General features: G+C 40.1%; 1 protein-coding gene across 12 annotated transcripts in view; it reads right to left on the reverse strand.

The window, feature by feature from the left end:
- Positions 1-15,262, reverse strand: part of MCM8 (minichromosome maintenance 8) — an 89,815-nt gene extending 74,553 nt beyond the window's left edge. For 6 of the 12 annotated variants that reach the window (XR_016061413.1, XR_016061414.1, XR_016061412.1 and 3 more), the window contains exons 1-6: positions 14,934-15,262; positions 5,637-5,777; positions 5,380-5,497; positions 5,061-5,283; positions 4,808-4,971; positions 2,132-2,395 (exon numbers count right to left, since the gene is read on the reverse strand). Coding sequence is in view for 2 of the 12 variants with exons in the window: in XM_020666525.2 (XP_020522184.1) it covers positions 2,132-2,395; positions 4,808-4,971; positions 5,061-5,283; positions 5,380-5,497; positions 5,637-5,777; positions 14,934-15,116 (1,093 nt within the window). In the remaining 10 variants the exon portion in view is untranslated. The remainder of the gene's footprint in view (positions 1-2,131; positions 2,396-4,807; positions 4,972-5,060; positions 5,284-5,379; positions 5,498-5,636; positions 5,778-14,933) is intronic. The other 6 variants (XR_016061415.1, XR_016061416.1, XR_016061421.1 and 3 more) reach the window with 2 other exon arrangements.
- Between the last annotated feature and the right edge of the window lie 599 nt (positions 15,263-15,861).

Here is a 15,861-nt window from a genome sequence, read left to right on the forward strand (position 1 = left end):
CAGAAAATTAATTATTCCTTATTTAAAAATCCTTTTTCACTAAAATTATCTTTGAATTAAATAAATTCAGAAAACTATTTTTTTATTTAAAAATATTTTTCATTAAAATAAAATATCCAGAGAGATCTAAAAATTCATTTTTATTATCTAAAATATAATTAAAACATAAGTAAAAATATTTATGAAGATTTGATGGGAATTGGATCCAAAGAGTTAACAATATCACAAATATAGGACTTCATCCCTTTTAAAAACCACATCTCATTGTCATCTTCTCAAACTGACCCAACAGTTCCCATGACCCACAGCCCTTTGTAAGGATTCATGCTTGGACTATCAAAGTCAGCCAATAAATGAAGGAGACACGACATTAGCCCATGGATTACAAGTCCTCCCTAAAGACAAGTTCAGACCCCATTCTAGCATAATAACTCATGAGTCCTTCTAACACAGTCCAATGTTGCAAGGAGACATCTCTTCGGCACATGTACACGACACACCCTCACCCAGAGAGCTGCTTCCCGGACGGCAATCTAGTGTACATGTCGTGTGATGGTAATGATGAGGATTTGGCCCTCGTCCTCTTCAGCCAACCACAGCACACAGGCGTCACACCAGTGTTTTAAGATGCAGCCGCATCGCCGCATATGCGGCCGCATCATGCGGGATGCGCTCACATCCGCATCAGAAACAGGCGCATATGCGTTTTTGACAGATGCGGCCGCATATGCGCTGCATCAGGCTGCATCGTAGCCGCATCTTGCATAGGCCACATCCCACTGCTACAGTGTCCACTGCATGTTTTTCCTGTTTTGCCACTCGGGGAGGGGCAAAATGGTCTTTTCAACTATTCAAATGTTAGGGAACTGTATGAGGGGGTATTAGGGGCCCTAAACGAAGATTTTCAGCCACTTTTGTGGCTTTTTTTGCATCAAATTGAGGAAAAAAAAAATTTAGGCAGAATTTTTTTTCATCGAAATCTTCAATTTGGCGGTTGTTTGATACTTGAATGTTCATTAGATAACTTTGATTGTTGATACTTGATACTTGAATGTTCATTCGGGAGTTTCAGAAGTTGTAAAGAAATCGAGCAGTACTTCACAGAGTCGGTAAATGTTTTTTCCTTCTTGTACAATATTACTATTATACAAATTTTAGAGGCAATGTCTTCTTCCCAATCTTCTAGTAATAAGGATCCGACTTGAAAATATGCGAAACTAAAAAATCCCAAAGATAGAAATTGTGTGATATGCTTACTCTGTGGAAATACTTATATGGGTGGATAACTCTATACAAAATCTCCGACAACCAATAGTTTTGAAGTTAATCATTAAACTAAAATACCTACTATCACATATATCACCTTCATTTTTTTTTTCTATGTATTAACTTTTTTAAAAAAAAAATTTAGAATTTTTTTACATTTATTGACCCCATCAATGCGATGCAGCCGCATCCGGGCCGCATCGCCGTATCGGTCCCCCACCGCATCAGGGCCGCAATCCGTATTTTAAAATACTGGGTCACACCCAATCCCCTGGCCAACCACCATGGGCACAATTCCGACCTCACAAGGGATGACCGTCAAAGCTTATTAGTTGTGCACAAATGCCCAGGGCTACTTCTAGATATCAACCTGAGTCATAGACCGTCAAAGCTCAAGTGAATCACGGCATCAACCCTCACAATCCACTCTGGACCAGGCCACACAGTCCATTTGGACTATGCTCTAGCTGAAGCTATCATATCACTATAGTCATAGTTTTACATACTCTCATAAGAACTTTAAATGGCCACATGACCCCTACAAAAATCATTCCGGTCAAGAGTTTGTCATGGGACATAAAAACTGTATGTCTACCTTAGTTTAATGAAGCCATGCAATAGGAGGAACCAAAGTCTCAGTCCAACACCACATATTTGAAACCATCTCTAGGACGACATTGAGAAAAGTCCAACACAACCTAGTACCACTGCAACATAGTGCTTAGTAAGGGTTTAAAATTATGCCTTTTACAGACAACTACCAGATAGTTTTTCTAAAGCAATTTGACCACCCATTTTGTAAAGAGTTGCAAGAGGTCCTTCAAAACAATATGTCATTGATTAAAAAAGAGAAAAAGGAGCATACCTTTAACAAGCTCATGGCCATAGATGGATGGGCAAATAGAGTGAAGAAGTTGACAAAAGATATTTGATCCATGCTCCTCTGAGAACCTAACAATGAACTCCAAATCCCTCGGGGAAAAGGCATACAAATCAGTCAACAAGCCAGCTCTAAAATCAACATTGGTAACTTGCAAATCTTCAGCAGCAGATTGGGATTTAGAATTTCTAATGGAAACTGCCTCAAGATACAAATAGTATAGTCCCTGATTTTTGCTTTTTGATTTTCCTGGAAAGAGTGAGATTCCAGTGAGCATTTTCTTTGCATTCATGAGTGGATATAAAAGGTCTAACACAAAGAACTAATGAAAACAAGGTTACCAACACAAAATGCCCACATAATATAGTAACTGGTAGTATTTTTTAGTTCAACTTCTTTGACGGATAATTTTTGCACAAATCATAGTCATCAGACAAATGATAACAAAAAGGATTGACTTGCAATGCATCCGATAAAAGGAAAAAGATTAACACCATAAAAGAAAAATAGAGAACAGACAAGAACTGGAAAATCTTAAGCTTAACAAGATAAATAAAGAACATATAACTCAAGGAAATCATTAAGCTCAGAAACCTCTCTAAATATGTTGCACGAGACGATAGCCTGAGAGGATCATGAGGAAAAAGTCAAGTATGGATTATGCATTTAAGTCACTCCACAATTTACTATTGCAAAAGGATTAAACATATAACAAAGCATTTCCACCAAGGAGAATTTGAATTGCTATGCTCGTTGCAGATCCATATGTCTACTGCAACAAAGGAAAAGATTAAACTTCCATGTGAAAATCAAAGGTTATTAGAACTGGAGAGTAGAATATCGCTTTTTGTACTGAAGACAATACGTGGACATAGGATTGCAGAGTTTGGTTTGATGAATTGCTCAAGAAATGAAAAGGTAAAGAGTATGTTGACCTCATATGCCATAATAGTTTCAAATTTTAAATGGTTAAAACAGGCAACATAGTATTACCTCTTAACTGATGAAAAATAAAGTTTTTTTTTTCTTTTCCACTTAGGGACCTATCCAACACCAACTTCATGTTATGGCACACTTGAATCAAGAATACAAGTTCCATTGCCCTATGTGGCAAAGTTGTGTATTCGATAACTTTGTAGGGAAGCATGGGATTCGTGATACGTTCATCACAGTAGTGTCACTAGAAATTAAATGAGGAACCTGCTAGAGCAACGAGGCCACATTGAAGGCACCAATTCTCAAAGATTTCAGGAAAAATTCCCGCACTCATTTCTACTTCATTTGCTTAAGTATTTTTTTCATGGTTTTTTTAAGAAGAAAAACCAACTAAGCTATAAAAAAAATCATGGTAAAATATATTTTGATGGTTTCCTTAAAATAGATTACTTGCAGTGGTCAGGACTTTAGGCTAGTTCAGATGAGGCACATAAGTCGCTGCACCAAACAGCCTTATTGTAGAAATGGGCAAAACAGGTTTCTAAAGATTAGCCCCTACCCCAGTCAGCAGTGTTTTGCACATAATTGAGTCTGATAAGCTGTAGCTATTGGCCCCATACATAATGCTGAACTGAATGGCCCCGCATATGAAGCAGCCATAGCAGTACTTACACACTATCCATACGAACTCTTTGTGCATACAATTGTCATAAAATTAATCATGGTGATAATGATGATGATGAGGACGACGACAACACCACCAACAAAAAATAACAATAACTAGGAATTGGGCTTGGGATTGAGTGGTTAGCCACTGATGTTTAGCAGCGATACATCTCAAGTTCACTTCCTACCACTGAACTACCCAAAAAAAGAAAAAATAACAATAACTACATAAAGAACTTCAAGTCCCAAATGCTAAAATATGCAAGCCTACCCTTTGCATGCATCATGCCGTTGGCATCTTCCTTGCAGATTGAGTTTAAAAGGATATCCCATATATGCATCTTCACCAAGAACACTAACATCTTTTTTGTCAACAGAACTAAAAAGTGAAAAACTAGAGGCCCTAGGAAACATGACTTTGTGATTTATAGGCATGAGGAAGAAACATAGGCAACAAATTGGCCCATGATATTATCCTTCAACTACTTTCTTACATGCAACAAATGTGTTCTAAAGCTTCACTCTGTGGAGCATTCCCACAAACCACAATGCTGATCGACCATTCCAAACTTGTTAGCATAGAAAATGTCCCTTGATGCATCAGTCATTTAAGGAGCATGACTTTTACTCGTGTCCTAAATCGTTGCATCAAGTTGCATTTCAAAGATCTTTCAGTTATCTATAGAGGCTATTTATAGTAATTTTTCATAATTTTGTTGTTTTCAGCCTCAAATCTTAGTTTCAAACTATACATGAGGAAAGTGACAAATTTTGGGACTAATTAGGTTTCTTTATACTTAATAAGTATTTGGGGTATTTTATGGCTCTAATTTAATTACTAGCATTAAACTTAGGTAGGGTTTCGTATGCTTATAAATAGATTATTTGACGTCCAAATCAGAGGAGAGGTAATTTCATTGAAACTATACTCCTTGTTATCAAATGCGAGGCATAATAATGCACCAAAAAGAGCAGGCAAGTATAATGTGACACTACTGGAATTCAATAACTATAAACAAGGAAATTGTAGAAAATAAGATGTTTTATTTCATATCACACCTCCTCCTACATCCATATAGGTGTTAATTACTTTTATGATCCCACAAACCGTCACCACATCACCAGGTATACATGCATCAACAAGATCTTCAGTCAACTCACACTCCACTGTTCGAGGCATCCGGCCTTCTTCATGAAATTCCGACCTCTGCAGTTCTTGTACTCTATGAAACAAATGACAAGTGTCATTTAAGATTATGTATACATAAGTATTACTGAACTTCACAAGCACCATCCAAGACAAGTGCCAAACCTTATTTTTTGAAAATCAATAGGTTGAGCTGTAGATCTTATGGGGAAAAAGGTCCTGCTTTTGCATCCATGTGAATTGCAAACCATTGGAGGTGAGTATTTCCCATCGGGAAATACACGTGGAATAACAGTTCCACACTTCCCACATGCAAAACTCATTCTCACCACTAATGGCCTGACTGTGCTAACTTTGACAACAGTACCACGAACAGAGACAAGCCTGCCTGTGAGATCAGTTTAGATTGTCAAGTATCGCCTTCCACATTGCAACTTATGTTGCCAAAGGGAATAAAATTTGAAAAGAGATGTGTATAAACTACCAATGTAGGCAGACTTTAGGTTCTTCAATGCAATCATTGATGCAGGATGGCTGTGCAGACGTATATTAATCTTCTCCTCATTCTCTAACTGGTTTTTCCCTCTGGATAACAAAACCTGCTTAATTATGGAAGAGTAATTTGTCAGATTTTTAATTTGCAATTCAGATGATTTGTCATCAGCATTAACATCTTTGATTGTAAGTTTAGAATGAGACCAAATTGGTAGGCACATTTAAACAGAACCATGCCATATATACCTTGTGTACTGCAGCACCCATGCTTAAGAGGGCCTCCTTTGGAGCTACTTCTAGTGCTGCATAAAATTCCTCAACATTACAGCTCCTTTGAAGCTGGTGAAAGTCAAGAGGAAGATATAATATCCCATCATCACGCTTAACCTAATCATACAGCCCAAACATCAAGATTTAGACATCAGATAAACTTTACCAGAGATGCAATAAATAGACACTGAAAAATGTAAATATCAAAACATCTTGAAACCAATTATATGAGTAGGATCAGTCCTCTTTGGCATGGTACGCATAATACAGCAATTCTTATGGTGATTTAGCACTAAAATGTACGCATAGGACACCAATAATATGAGTAGGGTCAGTCCTCTTTGGCATGGTACGCATAATACAGCAATTCTTATGGACAAGCCCAAAAATGACAACTAAACCAATTTAATTCAGAAGTATTAAATTATCGTGCATAATAACTAACCATAAAGTTCACAGTTCAATCTTCCAAGAAAACTTGCAGAACTACTTATTTGGGAGATCAATTTCGAATAAACATTAGGCCTGTCTAGCATACTCTTTTTTTGGACTCGGCACTTTTAAAGCATCAACGTGGAGGCTTCATTCAATCAGAAATGACAGCATTAACGAAGAGAAAAATACAAACAGGATAAAAGGCAACATATATAAATGAAGCTAACTCCTGAGGCATTGGTCTCATACACCACAACTTTCCAGTCCCAAATTGCCAACCTAGATGCTTTAGAGTTTTCCTTACAGCATTCATGACATTTTATTTTATTTTTGAGAATTGTTAACTTTGCATAAATGGCAAAGTAATTACAAAGGGATTAATCTATGGACGGCATCCCACAAGTTGGGCGTTCAGACTACAATAAATAAGAAGTATATAGAATGCCAAAATGGTGGACAAGGAAGATTGGGGGGTGGGGCAGTCTGTCTTCTGTCAACTTGCTTGGAATGTAATGCCTCCAAAGACCAGCAAGCTGTGGGGGTGATTGTGAGTAAAGTGGAAGGAGAATCCATATATGGTTAAGCGGATAGTACGTGGCATCCAGAATGAATGTTTGGATTTTGTAAGCTGTGATTTTGATGTGCATTGTCGCCTGATCTTGAGTGGCATCGATCCTTAACAGAAAAGTTTCAGCACAGCAGAGATGTTTGTCGTGAGAGATGGCATAGGGGGAGAGGAGGAGTCGCATAGATTTGAGGAGCAGCAGTCATCAGCAGCATCAGTTCAGCGTTTCAACAGGGGTGAGGTAGAGAAAAGAGAGAGAGAGGGGAATGAGGAAAGAGCATGGAGTACACAGATAAATGAAGGAGAGAGAAATGAGAAATAGGAGTTGAGCATTTCCACAGGGGTGAGGTAGAGAATAGACAGAGACTGAGATGAGGAGCGGAGAGAAAGTAGAAAGAGACAGAGAGTACGTATAGACAGATGAAAGAGAGAGATGTGAGAGAAAGGCTCAGAAGCATACGAAAGCAAGAAAAGAGAAGGGGTGAGAAGAGGAAGAGGAGGAGAGGTGAAAGGAGGAAAGAAGGTCAAAAAAGAGAATTTAAGAAGGGCAAGGTTTGAAAAGAAGAGAAGAATGGTAGGAATTGGGAGTAGAGCAGGGAAAGGGGAGTAAATAGAAGAAAAAGATAGCAAGCAGAAAGAGGAAAGAAAAGATGAATAGACATAAGACATTCTTTTTCCTCTTTCTATTTTATTTCTTTCTTTTTTTTCTTTCTTCCTTTCTTTTTTTCCCCCCATTTTTTTGGGGGAGGGGGGGAGGAAGGGGAGAGGGAGATGGAGAGGGAGAAGATTTAGAGATACTGAGATGAGAGAGAGGAGGAAGATTCAAGGGGAAATCAATGTATCTATGCCCCGTGAAGCTCCTTGTAACAGACAGTCAGCCTTTGAGTTGGCCTCCCAAAATACGAGTTTGAAGGGAACTTGTGGAAGAGTGCTGCAGAGGAAAAAAATATGCTCAAAGGTGGAAACAAACCTCCATGGGGGTCCCAGAGAATGGTATTTTTGGAATCAGATTCATCCCTTGGGCAGAGGATCCCACTAGTACCACATGTTTGAGGCCTTCGAGTAGGGCCAGAGTCTCCATTAGAGTGGAGTCCTTGACACCTATGAATTCAAAGAAGGTCCATTGGGTTGAATTTGAATTTGTGAGCATTCCTCCATTTCCAGAAGGTCCTGTGCTCCCCAAGGAAGATCCATCTGTATTCAGTTTAAGGAAACTCAGGAGTGGGAGTGACCAGATGGGCCAAGGTCTATTCGATGGGGTATGCAAATTCAGGAGGCATTCCTATTTAGTCAAGAAATGGGATTTCGGGATGCTTGCAAAGATTGGTACTGTTTTGGCCCAGAGGGAGATTAAGATAGAAATGAACTCAAAAACAAATTGCCGAGTTTTTTTTTATCCCTGTAAAACTTCTGGCATTTCTCTCTATCCACCAGCTCCACCATTTCTTACGATAGGTGGGGGCGAAAAGAGATTCACAAAGGTTAGGTTGGGGGGCGACCCACTGCAAGCCAAACAGTTTAAGGAGCGAAGACCAAAGTCCTTGAGAGATCTCACAGTTTATGAAAAGGTGGGGTATTGTCTTCCTAGAGACAAAAGATGCAACAGTTGGGAAAGGAGATGCCTTGGCGCTGAAGTTGGTCTAAGGTTAGAGGTTTACCTTGAGGGAGGACCCATATGAAGGCTTGGACTTTATGGGGGATAGGAAGAGACCACGATTGTTGAGGAGGGGTTGAAGGTTTAAAGTTTGGGAGCAGGGGGTTATCGAAAGAAGAGATTGAGAAGATACCCGAGGAGGTCTGGGACCAAATAAAAGAGTCAGGACGGAGAAAGAGGCAAAAAAATGGGGTTAAGAAGTTACAGAAGGGAGGTAAAGGAATTGGATTCCTGCTCTAAGAGATTTCTCCTGAAAATTGGGGTCTAGACAAGGTTGAACCCTCGAAATTCTACATAATCAGCTATGAGAGGTGCTTGGTTACAAGCCAAAAGAAAGAGAGAAGGGAAGGCATTATTGAGGGGGCGGGAAATGGCCTACCCAAAGGTCTGGCTAGAATTTGATACCCATTTCCCAATTTTAATCTAGTACGATTGACCAAAGAATTTTTGATGTAGGAGATACTTTTCCATGCTCTTGAAGACTTATGAGGGGGGGCCTTGGGCAACCAATCTTCGTACCCCATCCCATATTTAGCATGGATGACGTCTTTCCATAAGAGGTGATGGGGTGAAGAAAACTTTCATCGCCATTTACCCAAAGGGCAAGGTTCATATTTCTTAGGCTTTTTTTATTCCTAACCTGCCGAATGTTTTTGGGGACAGTCTTTTTCCCAAGCAAACTAACAGTATTTTTTGGTACCTTCTGTACCAGACAAAAGGAAATCTTGCATAAGTTTTCCCAATCTACGGATGACTGAGATAGGGATTTGAAAGGGGGACATGTAGTGGATAGGAATACTGGCAAGTGTGGCTCTGATAAGGGTAATTCTACCCTCAAAGGAAAGGAAGCGACTCTACCAAGAGGCAAAATTTGATGTAAATTTTTCTATTAAATTTATCCCATAGATGTTTCCCAGGTTTTCCCAAGCAGAGAGGTAGAAGTAGGTAGGAGGGGAGGGTTTCCATGGAGCAGCCTAATCGATGAGCTAGACTGTTAAGTTTTACGGTTTCAACCAGAACCCCTATCATTTTTGTTTTAGAGAGAGGTCAAAAGTTCTAAGAAATGCCAAAGACGATCCACTTGTTCTGGATTTAGCATCGCAGAAAAGAGTATCATTTGTGTAGGGAAGGTGTAAGATTACTGGTCCAGATGGAGAAGATCTAAAGCCCGACAGGAGACCCTTGTTCTATAGTCTAGAGATGGTTATGGAGAAAAGCTCTCATATGAGAGTGAAAAGGAAAGGCGAGAGGGGATCCCCTTGCCTAAGCCCTCTGCTAGCTTGGAAAAAACCTTGAGGATCCATTAAGACAAATTGAGAAAGAAGGGTTGGATATGCATGCTTGAATCCATTTCCTCCAGCAAGGGCGAAAACCGATGCGCTTTTAGATAGAGTTTAGGAGTTCCCACTCCAACCTGTCATAAACCTTTTCCAAGTCTAATTTAATTTTAAGGCCTTTCTGGCCAAATAAGGACCTAGAGTGAATGGCCTCATGAGCAGCTAGGTCTCCATCTAATATTTCCCTATTTGCCACAAAGGTGGATTGAGTTGGGGATATGACTGAACTGAGAACCTCCTGAAGTTGGGAAGCCAGAGCCTTAACAAATATTTTATATGAGCAAGTGAGAAGGCTGATTGGTCGAAAAACCCCCATCGTATGGGCTCCTTCTAGTTTAGGCACTAGAGCCATGAAGGTGCAATTTACGGCTGAATTAAGCCTAGCTCTAAGAAAGAACTCTGAGAAGAAAGCCATGAGGTCTAAGAAATAGTGTCCTATAAATTTTGGTATATCACTACCGAGAATCCATCAGGTCCCGAAGCCTTGTCTCTAGGGAGGTCAAAGACCGCTGTGTGGATTTCCTCAATGGAAAAAAGCTTTTTTAATCTTTATGATTCTGCAAGGGATATAAATTGGAAGGTAAGAGTCCCCAAGGTGGGGCGCAAGAGGAGAGGTTTTGAGAAAAGATTTTTTAAATACCTAATGAACAATCTGCTGATTTCACAAGGGTGGGAGTAAGAGTTTGGCCGTACCAAAATTTGAGTGATTGCATTCCTCGTAGGTCTAGAGCTAGTTGTCTTACGGAAGAAAGTTGCATTTCTGCCCCCTTCTTTAAGCCACTTGATTCTAAAGCACTAGAACCAATAAGTTTCCTCTTGCTTCAGAGTTTGGGATAGGTTAAACTTTGCCTAAGCTTGAGGGTGTATTTCTAGTGGTGTAAGAGGGCGATTCTCTTCTCTTGAATATAGGTCTGAGATTGTAGATAACAGAACTCTAATGGGGTCCTTAAAGTTTGATGGCAGATTTCAACAGCAAAGCTTCAAGGAATCTTTGAGAATTGGAAGTTTGCGGGATAACCTAAAGCCTGCCCAACCAAGGACAAAGGATGAGGACCAAATGGAAGAGAAGGTGAGGCAAAGGAAGGTTCTTCCATCCATAAAAGTTCAAACCTAGAAGGTTTTTTGGGGCTAAGAATCATATGGGTGTCAAGAAGAATAGGCTCGTGGTCAGAGGTTGATTTTGGGAGAGCCCGAGAGCAAGTCCCTGAGAAAAAGGATTCCCAGGGTGGTTAACCAAGAACGATGGATTTTGGCCATTGTGGGGATAGGGGCATGGTTAGACCAAGTAAAGGATGCCCCTGAGAGTGGGATGTCAATGAGAGGGATACTCTCAATTAAGTTTGAAAAATCGCTCATCGACGAGGTCAAACGGCCACCATTTGATTTTTCATGAGGCCACCTGATCGAGTTAAAGTCTCCAGCCAGGATCCAAGGGAGATCAGATGGAGCAGCAAGGGATGTAAGTTCCTGTCAAAGGTTTTCTCTAAGGGACAGGGAATTGAGGCCATAGACAAATGTTGACCTAAAAAGGAAGTTATCAGTGATTCTATAAAAAGAAATAGAAACTGAAAATTCCAAAACTTAGGACGAGATGGCTTGTACGACAGTTGGGTTCCAGATAACCCAAATGCCCATAGAGGCACCCTGGGAGTCTTTAGTGACCTAGGCGCAGGGGATGCGGCCCCAGATATCCCTAACCAAGGAAAGGTTAGAGATACGGAGCTTAGTTTCAAAAAGTGTTAAGATAGTGGGGTAATTGGAAGAAACTAGTGAGTGAACAGCACAACGCTTAGCGTGTCTGCCAAGGCCTCAGATATTCCAACATAGGACCTTCATCAGAGTCAATTGGGGTGGCAAGAGGATCTCTTGGTGGATCTCCTCTTCTTAGGGCTAAGAGGAAGAATAGAGGAGAGGGAAATCAGCTAGGCTGAAGTCCGACGGGTATCATAGTTTACCCTTGAGTGAAGCTTAATTAACCCCTTATATCCTCTAAAAGACTTTGGTGAGGGGGTTACCAATGGCGCACTCGCAGCAGCCCTAAGATGATCTAAGATGTATGAAATGTCCCCAGTGAAGACAAGACCGCAATCATCAATCATATCCGCCATATGGGGTCCGTTCCCATCAATTCTTTCGAGCTCCCTTGAATCGACAGAAGCAAAGGATTGGATGTCGGAGTTGAATTTGGCCTCAAGAAAGGGGTTTTGGAGGGGATAGCGAGATCTGTACTCCTGGCGGAAAAGATTGGAGGGAAGCAAGGAATAAAGGAATCTCTTGAGAGGGAGTGTAAGGTGGAATGAAAGGAGGGAAAAAGTAGTTGAGGGAAGGAATACATGGGGGAAGTCTCCTGCCGAGGATTGGGCCGCATTGAGAGCAAAACGCATCTCAAGCGGGATGGGAACAAGTTCGTCTACATCTGAGTATTGGACACCAGTGGGTTTGGGAGGAGAGTGGCGAATGGGTTGGAAGAGGTGGGTTTTTCTAAGGACAATTTAGAGAACACAAAGAGCGGAAGGGGGTAGAGGTCGAGTTAGGAGGAGGGGCCGGAAAGCCAAGGTAATTGACATATTGAGGGCAGTGGGGAGGGCCAAGAAGTGTGGGGGTCCTAGGTCCTGAGGAAGAAAGCGCGATTCCAGATTCTTTTTCCTGATTGGGAAGGTTAGATTGGTGTTGAAACCAACCAGGATAGGAAGGTTTTTGTTTCTGGCAGCAAAGGATAGTAGGCGTTGAGAATGGGTTGAGAGGTTAAGACAAGAAGGGGGTGAGCAGGAGCATTTGGGCTCCACCAGAGAATAGAAGGGGAATACAATGAGAGAGGCGTTGCTGGGGGAGGAGAATGAGAGAGGCGATGCTAGGGGAGGAGAAAGGTTTAGAAGTGATTGATTTAGGGGTTTAGAAGTGATTGATTTAGGAGGGATTGGTTCAGGGAGTGATGGGTACGAGTTTAATGCAGTCATCCTTGGTTCAGGGAGTAATGGCAGGGGAATTGTGATCTCTGTTAAGGAGGCCATTAATACTGAGAAATGATGGGGCACATGTTGGTGGCGCATGCAAGAATTCAACAGCGTCAGATGTCTGGGAGGTACTCCCCACATTAATGGAGGTCTTTAATGGAGCACAAATGTCGAAATAATTCGAAGGTGATGATGAACGAACTCGAGATGATGACGGGAGGTGAGATCTAGATAGATGATGAGTCTCGAGGTCTCTCGAAGGTGTTGAGTGTAGACCATAATTGGGGTGGGAATCTCAAGAAAAAGGAACAACGGGTGGAACAGGAATCGAGGGATCTGAACCATGGTCCTGAGAACATCAAGGGGCAGTAGCATTTGTCGGCCCCGGAGTATGGTTAATCCAGATATTGGACTAGAGCTTTGATGATCCACCGGTAAAATTCTCATGCTCTAATAGGTAGGGCCCCCAGTCCCCAATCCTACCATTCCGAAGCTAATATCACTTGTATAATCACATTAGGCAATCCAGAAGTTGTTCGCGATCTCTTGAAGTATTTCCAAATGAAATTTGATATCAACAAATTTAGAATTACTTAATTACTTCCTCTACATTAAGGCAATTAGGTCCCTTAAGGGAACCTTCATGTTACAAAGCACTATGAATCTCTTAAAAAAAAAATACTAGCTAGAACTTGCCAAAGCCTGATGAAACACCCCTTGGAACCAACATTTTCCTTGGCGGTAATAATGGGAAAACAGTAGGAATATGTTAGATGAAAATGATGGGACAGATGATGAGAACATGGGTGATGGGACTTAGGAACTTCCTTGGCATCGAGATAGCTAGGTCATTTAAGAGCATATTCATGCCACCAAGCACCATAAATCTCTTCAAAAAGGGTAGAAAAAACAGTTGCCAAACCTTGAGACCAACTTGTTCTTTGGGTGCTAAAAGTAGGAGAACTAGTGAAGATCTTTGAAGAAAATGGTAGGATAGATGACAATGATGATGATGAGGGGGATCACAACCACATCAAGAACAGATGAATATATTCTCTTAATATTCCTAAGGAAATGGTTAGGAACCTTAAAACTTGGATATGGCAACAAAATAGTGTGTAACTTTGGACACTTGTTTTTGAGATATTATATTTTTTTTAATGGGAATCATATACAAAGATAATGCTACCTTTCATATAAAAAGGTCACAAATGCAACAAGTCATCAGATGTAAAATATGATGGGCTGGGGTGTAAGATTTCTCCACACAAAGTAAAACAAAAAATTTCTGACCTTAAGCATGGTGAATGTTATACCTGCAGCTGCTCGGCATGACATCTGACAGATTGGGGTGTTTGTGACCTTTTGTAGGGAAGGTAATCATTCTCACTGTATACTTTTCTGTTTTCCTAGCATTTTTTTTCAGATTTTACATTATACCTCATATAAACTTATAATTAAACTCATGTTTCGAGGGCCGCCAAACATGGGTAGCATGAGAGAAGCACAGGTTTCAAATTTTGAAGTATTCCCCTCAGACAAATTATGATGTGTACTGGAGTAAAAATTATAATGTACTCACATTTTCAAAAGGCCAAAGTTGGGAAAATGCATGGGGAAACACTTTAATTGATATCACTTTATCCTTAGTGATTCAACAAGGTCTAGGACAGTAAAAATTATTCAAAATTTGAAACACATGTGGTGTAGTAGATTTCTATAGTTCATGCTCCATAGGGTGTGAAATCCTTTAGGAAATAAAGCTAAGGAAGCACCCTAATTAAATTTCAAAGTGCAAACCATATAGTGTGTAAATTAGAAATTGCAAACTGAGTGCGTTGCCTTATTGCTGTAGGCTGTAGCTAAAGTTTCACTGTATGCATTAGTATAAGACAGAATTGGTCCATGAGGAAGAGGGCCGTCTCAATCAATTGAAAGATGACTAATAAGAAACAGTATCATCACTAAAGAAGGCGAGGAAAAGAACTTTCCAAAAACCTCTACAAACAAATATCAATCACAATCACAAACATGAAGCCCTTTTCAATGACCATAAATAAACTCGAAATTCCCCCAATGAACTCAGAAACTAAAAACTAAACAATAGAAGAAAAGGGAAAGAAAACCAAAAACAAATAATTCTAAATCCCAAATGCTCGAGAAGAAGTAATCCATCCATTAGAAGCAACAAGCAACAAAAAAACAAGAGACAGTTAGACATTTGTTTCTTTTAGGGATCAAACAATGCCATAAAATCAAAACAAAAAAAAATAAGGAAAACAAAGAAACTTGCAGTAGCATCAGAGCATCGAAATGCTGAATTGGTACCAGAGAGAGCAGATAGTCTCCTTCCTTAGTGAGCAAGAAGATGCATAGCTCTCGCACTAATTTCAACCTCCGATCATCATCTGCAAGCTCCACATCAGGGAAATAACTGGGCCAAACCCTAGCAATGTCACTCGACTCCGTGTCATGTGATTCAGGGAAGTTCACAGCTTCAAAGTCATACATTTGCAGCGAAAACAGAGGCAGTAAAATTTGAGTTTTGGGGGAGATCGGCTTCAATTGAGTGCTTAGGGAAGTTGCAGCGCTGATTTTAAGCGGGAAACACCGAAACAAATGGCCTCTTCCCTTTTCAAAGCGGGAAAGAGAAAAGTTTAGGTGAGGCTGTATTCATATGCAGCCCCTTTCATAAAACAAAATTCCATTGGAAAATTATCCGAAATATACTTTAGTTTTCACCTAATTGCAAAAAAAAAAAACAAAACAAAACAAAACTCTCAACTTTCATAAACCTCCTCCTCAACTTTGGCATTTGTTTATCAAAATGGCATTCACGGAAATTGTATTATCTTTATTACCGTATTATGGTACTTTAAGTATCATAATGACTAGGCTAAGTAATTACGGTAATTTAAAGACCGTAATGCTCATTAGGTCTCTTTGTTCTCATTTGCCACATCTCATCAGACTTTTCCTTTGAGGTAAGAAATATTTCCCCCATTTTTGTTTTTTTAGCAAGTTTCGAGAGTACTTTGTAGCATTTCAACCAATTTGAATTTTGAGTATTACAACGTGCTTATGGTCTTTAAAGTACCAAAATGCCTAGAAATTTGAGCATTACGGTCTTTAAAGTACCGTAATGCTTAGCATGGTCTTTACATTACTTAAAAGATCGTAAGTCCTTAAACACTATTGAAAAACTAGGAATTTTGAGTATTATGGTTTTTAAAGTACCGCAACACTTAGCATGATC

The sequence above is a fragment of the Amborella trichopoda genome, chromosome 8 (assembly GCF_054954075.1).
Source record: "Amborella trichopoda isolate Santa Cruz 75 chromosome 8, AtrichopodaSantaCruz75HAP2 v2.0, whole genome shotgun sequence".
Lineage (NCBI taxonomy): Eukaryota > Viridiplantae > Streptophyta > Magnoliopsida > Amborellales > Amborellaceae > Amborella > Amborella trichopoda.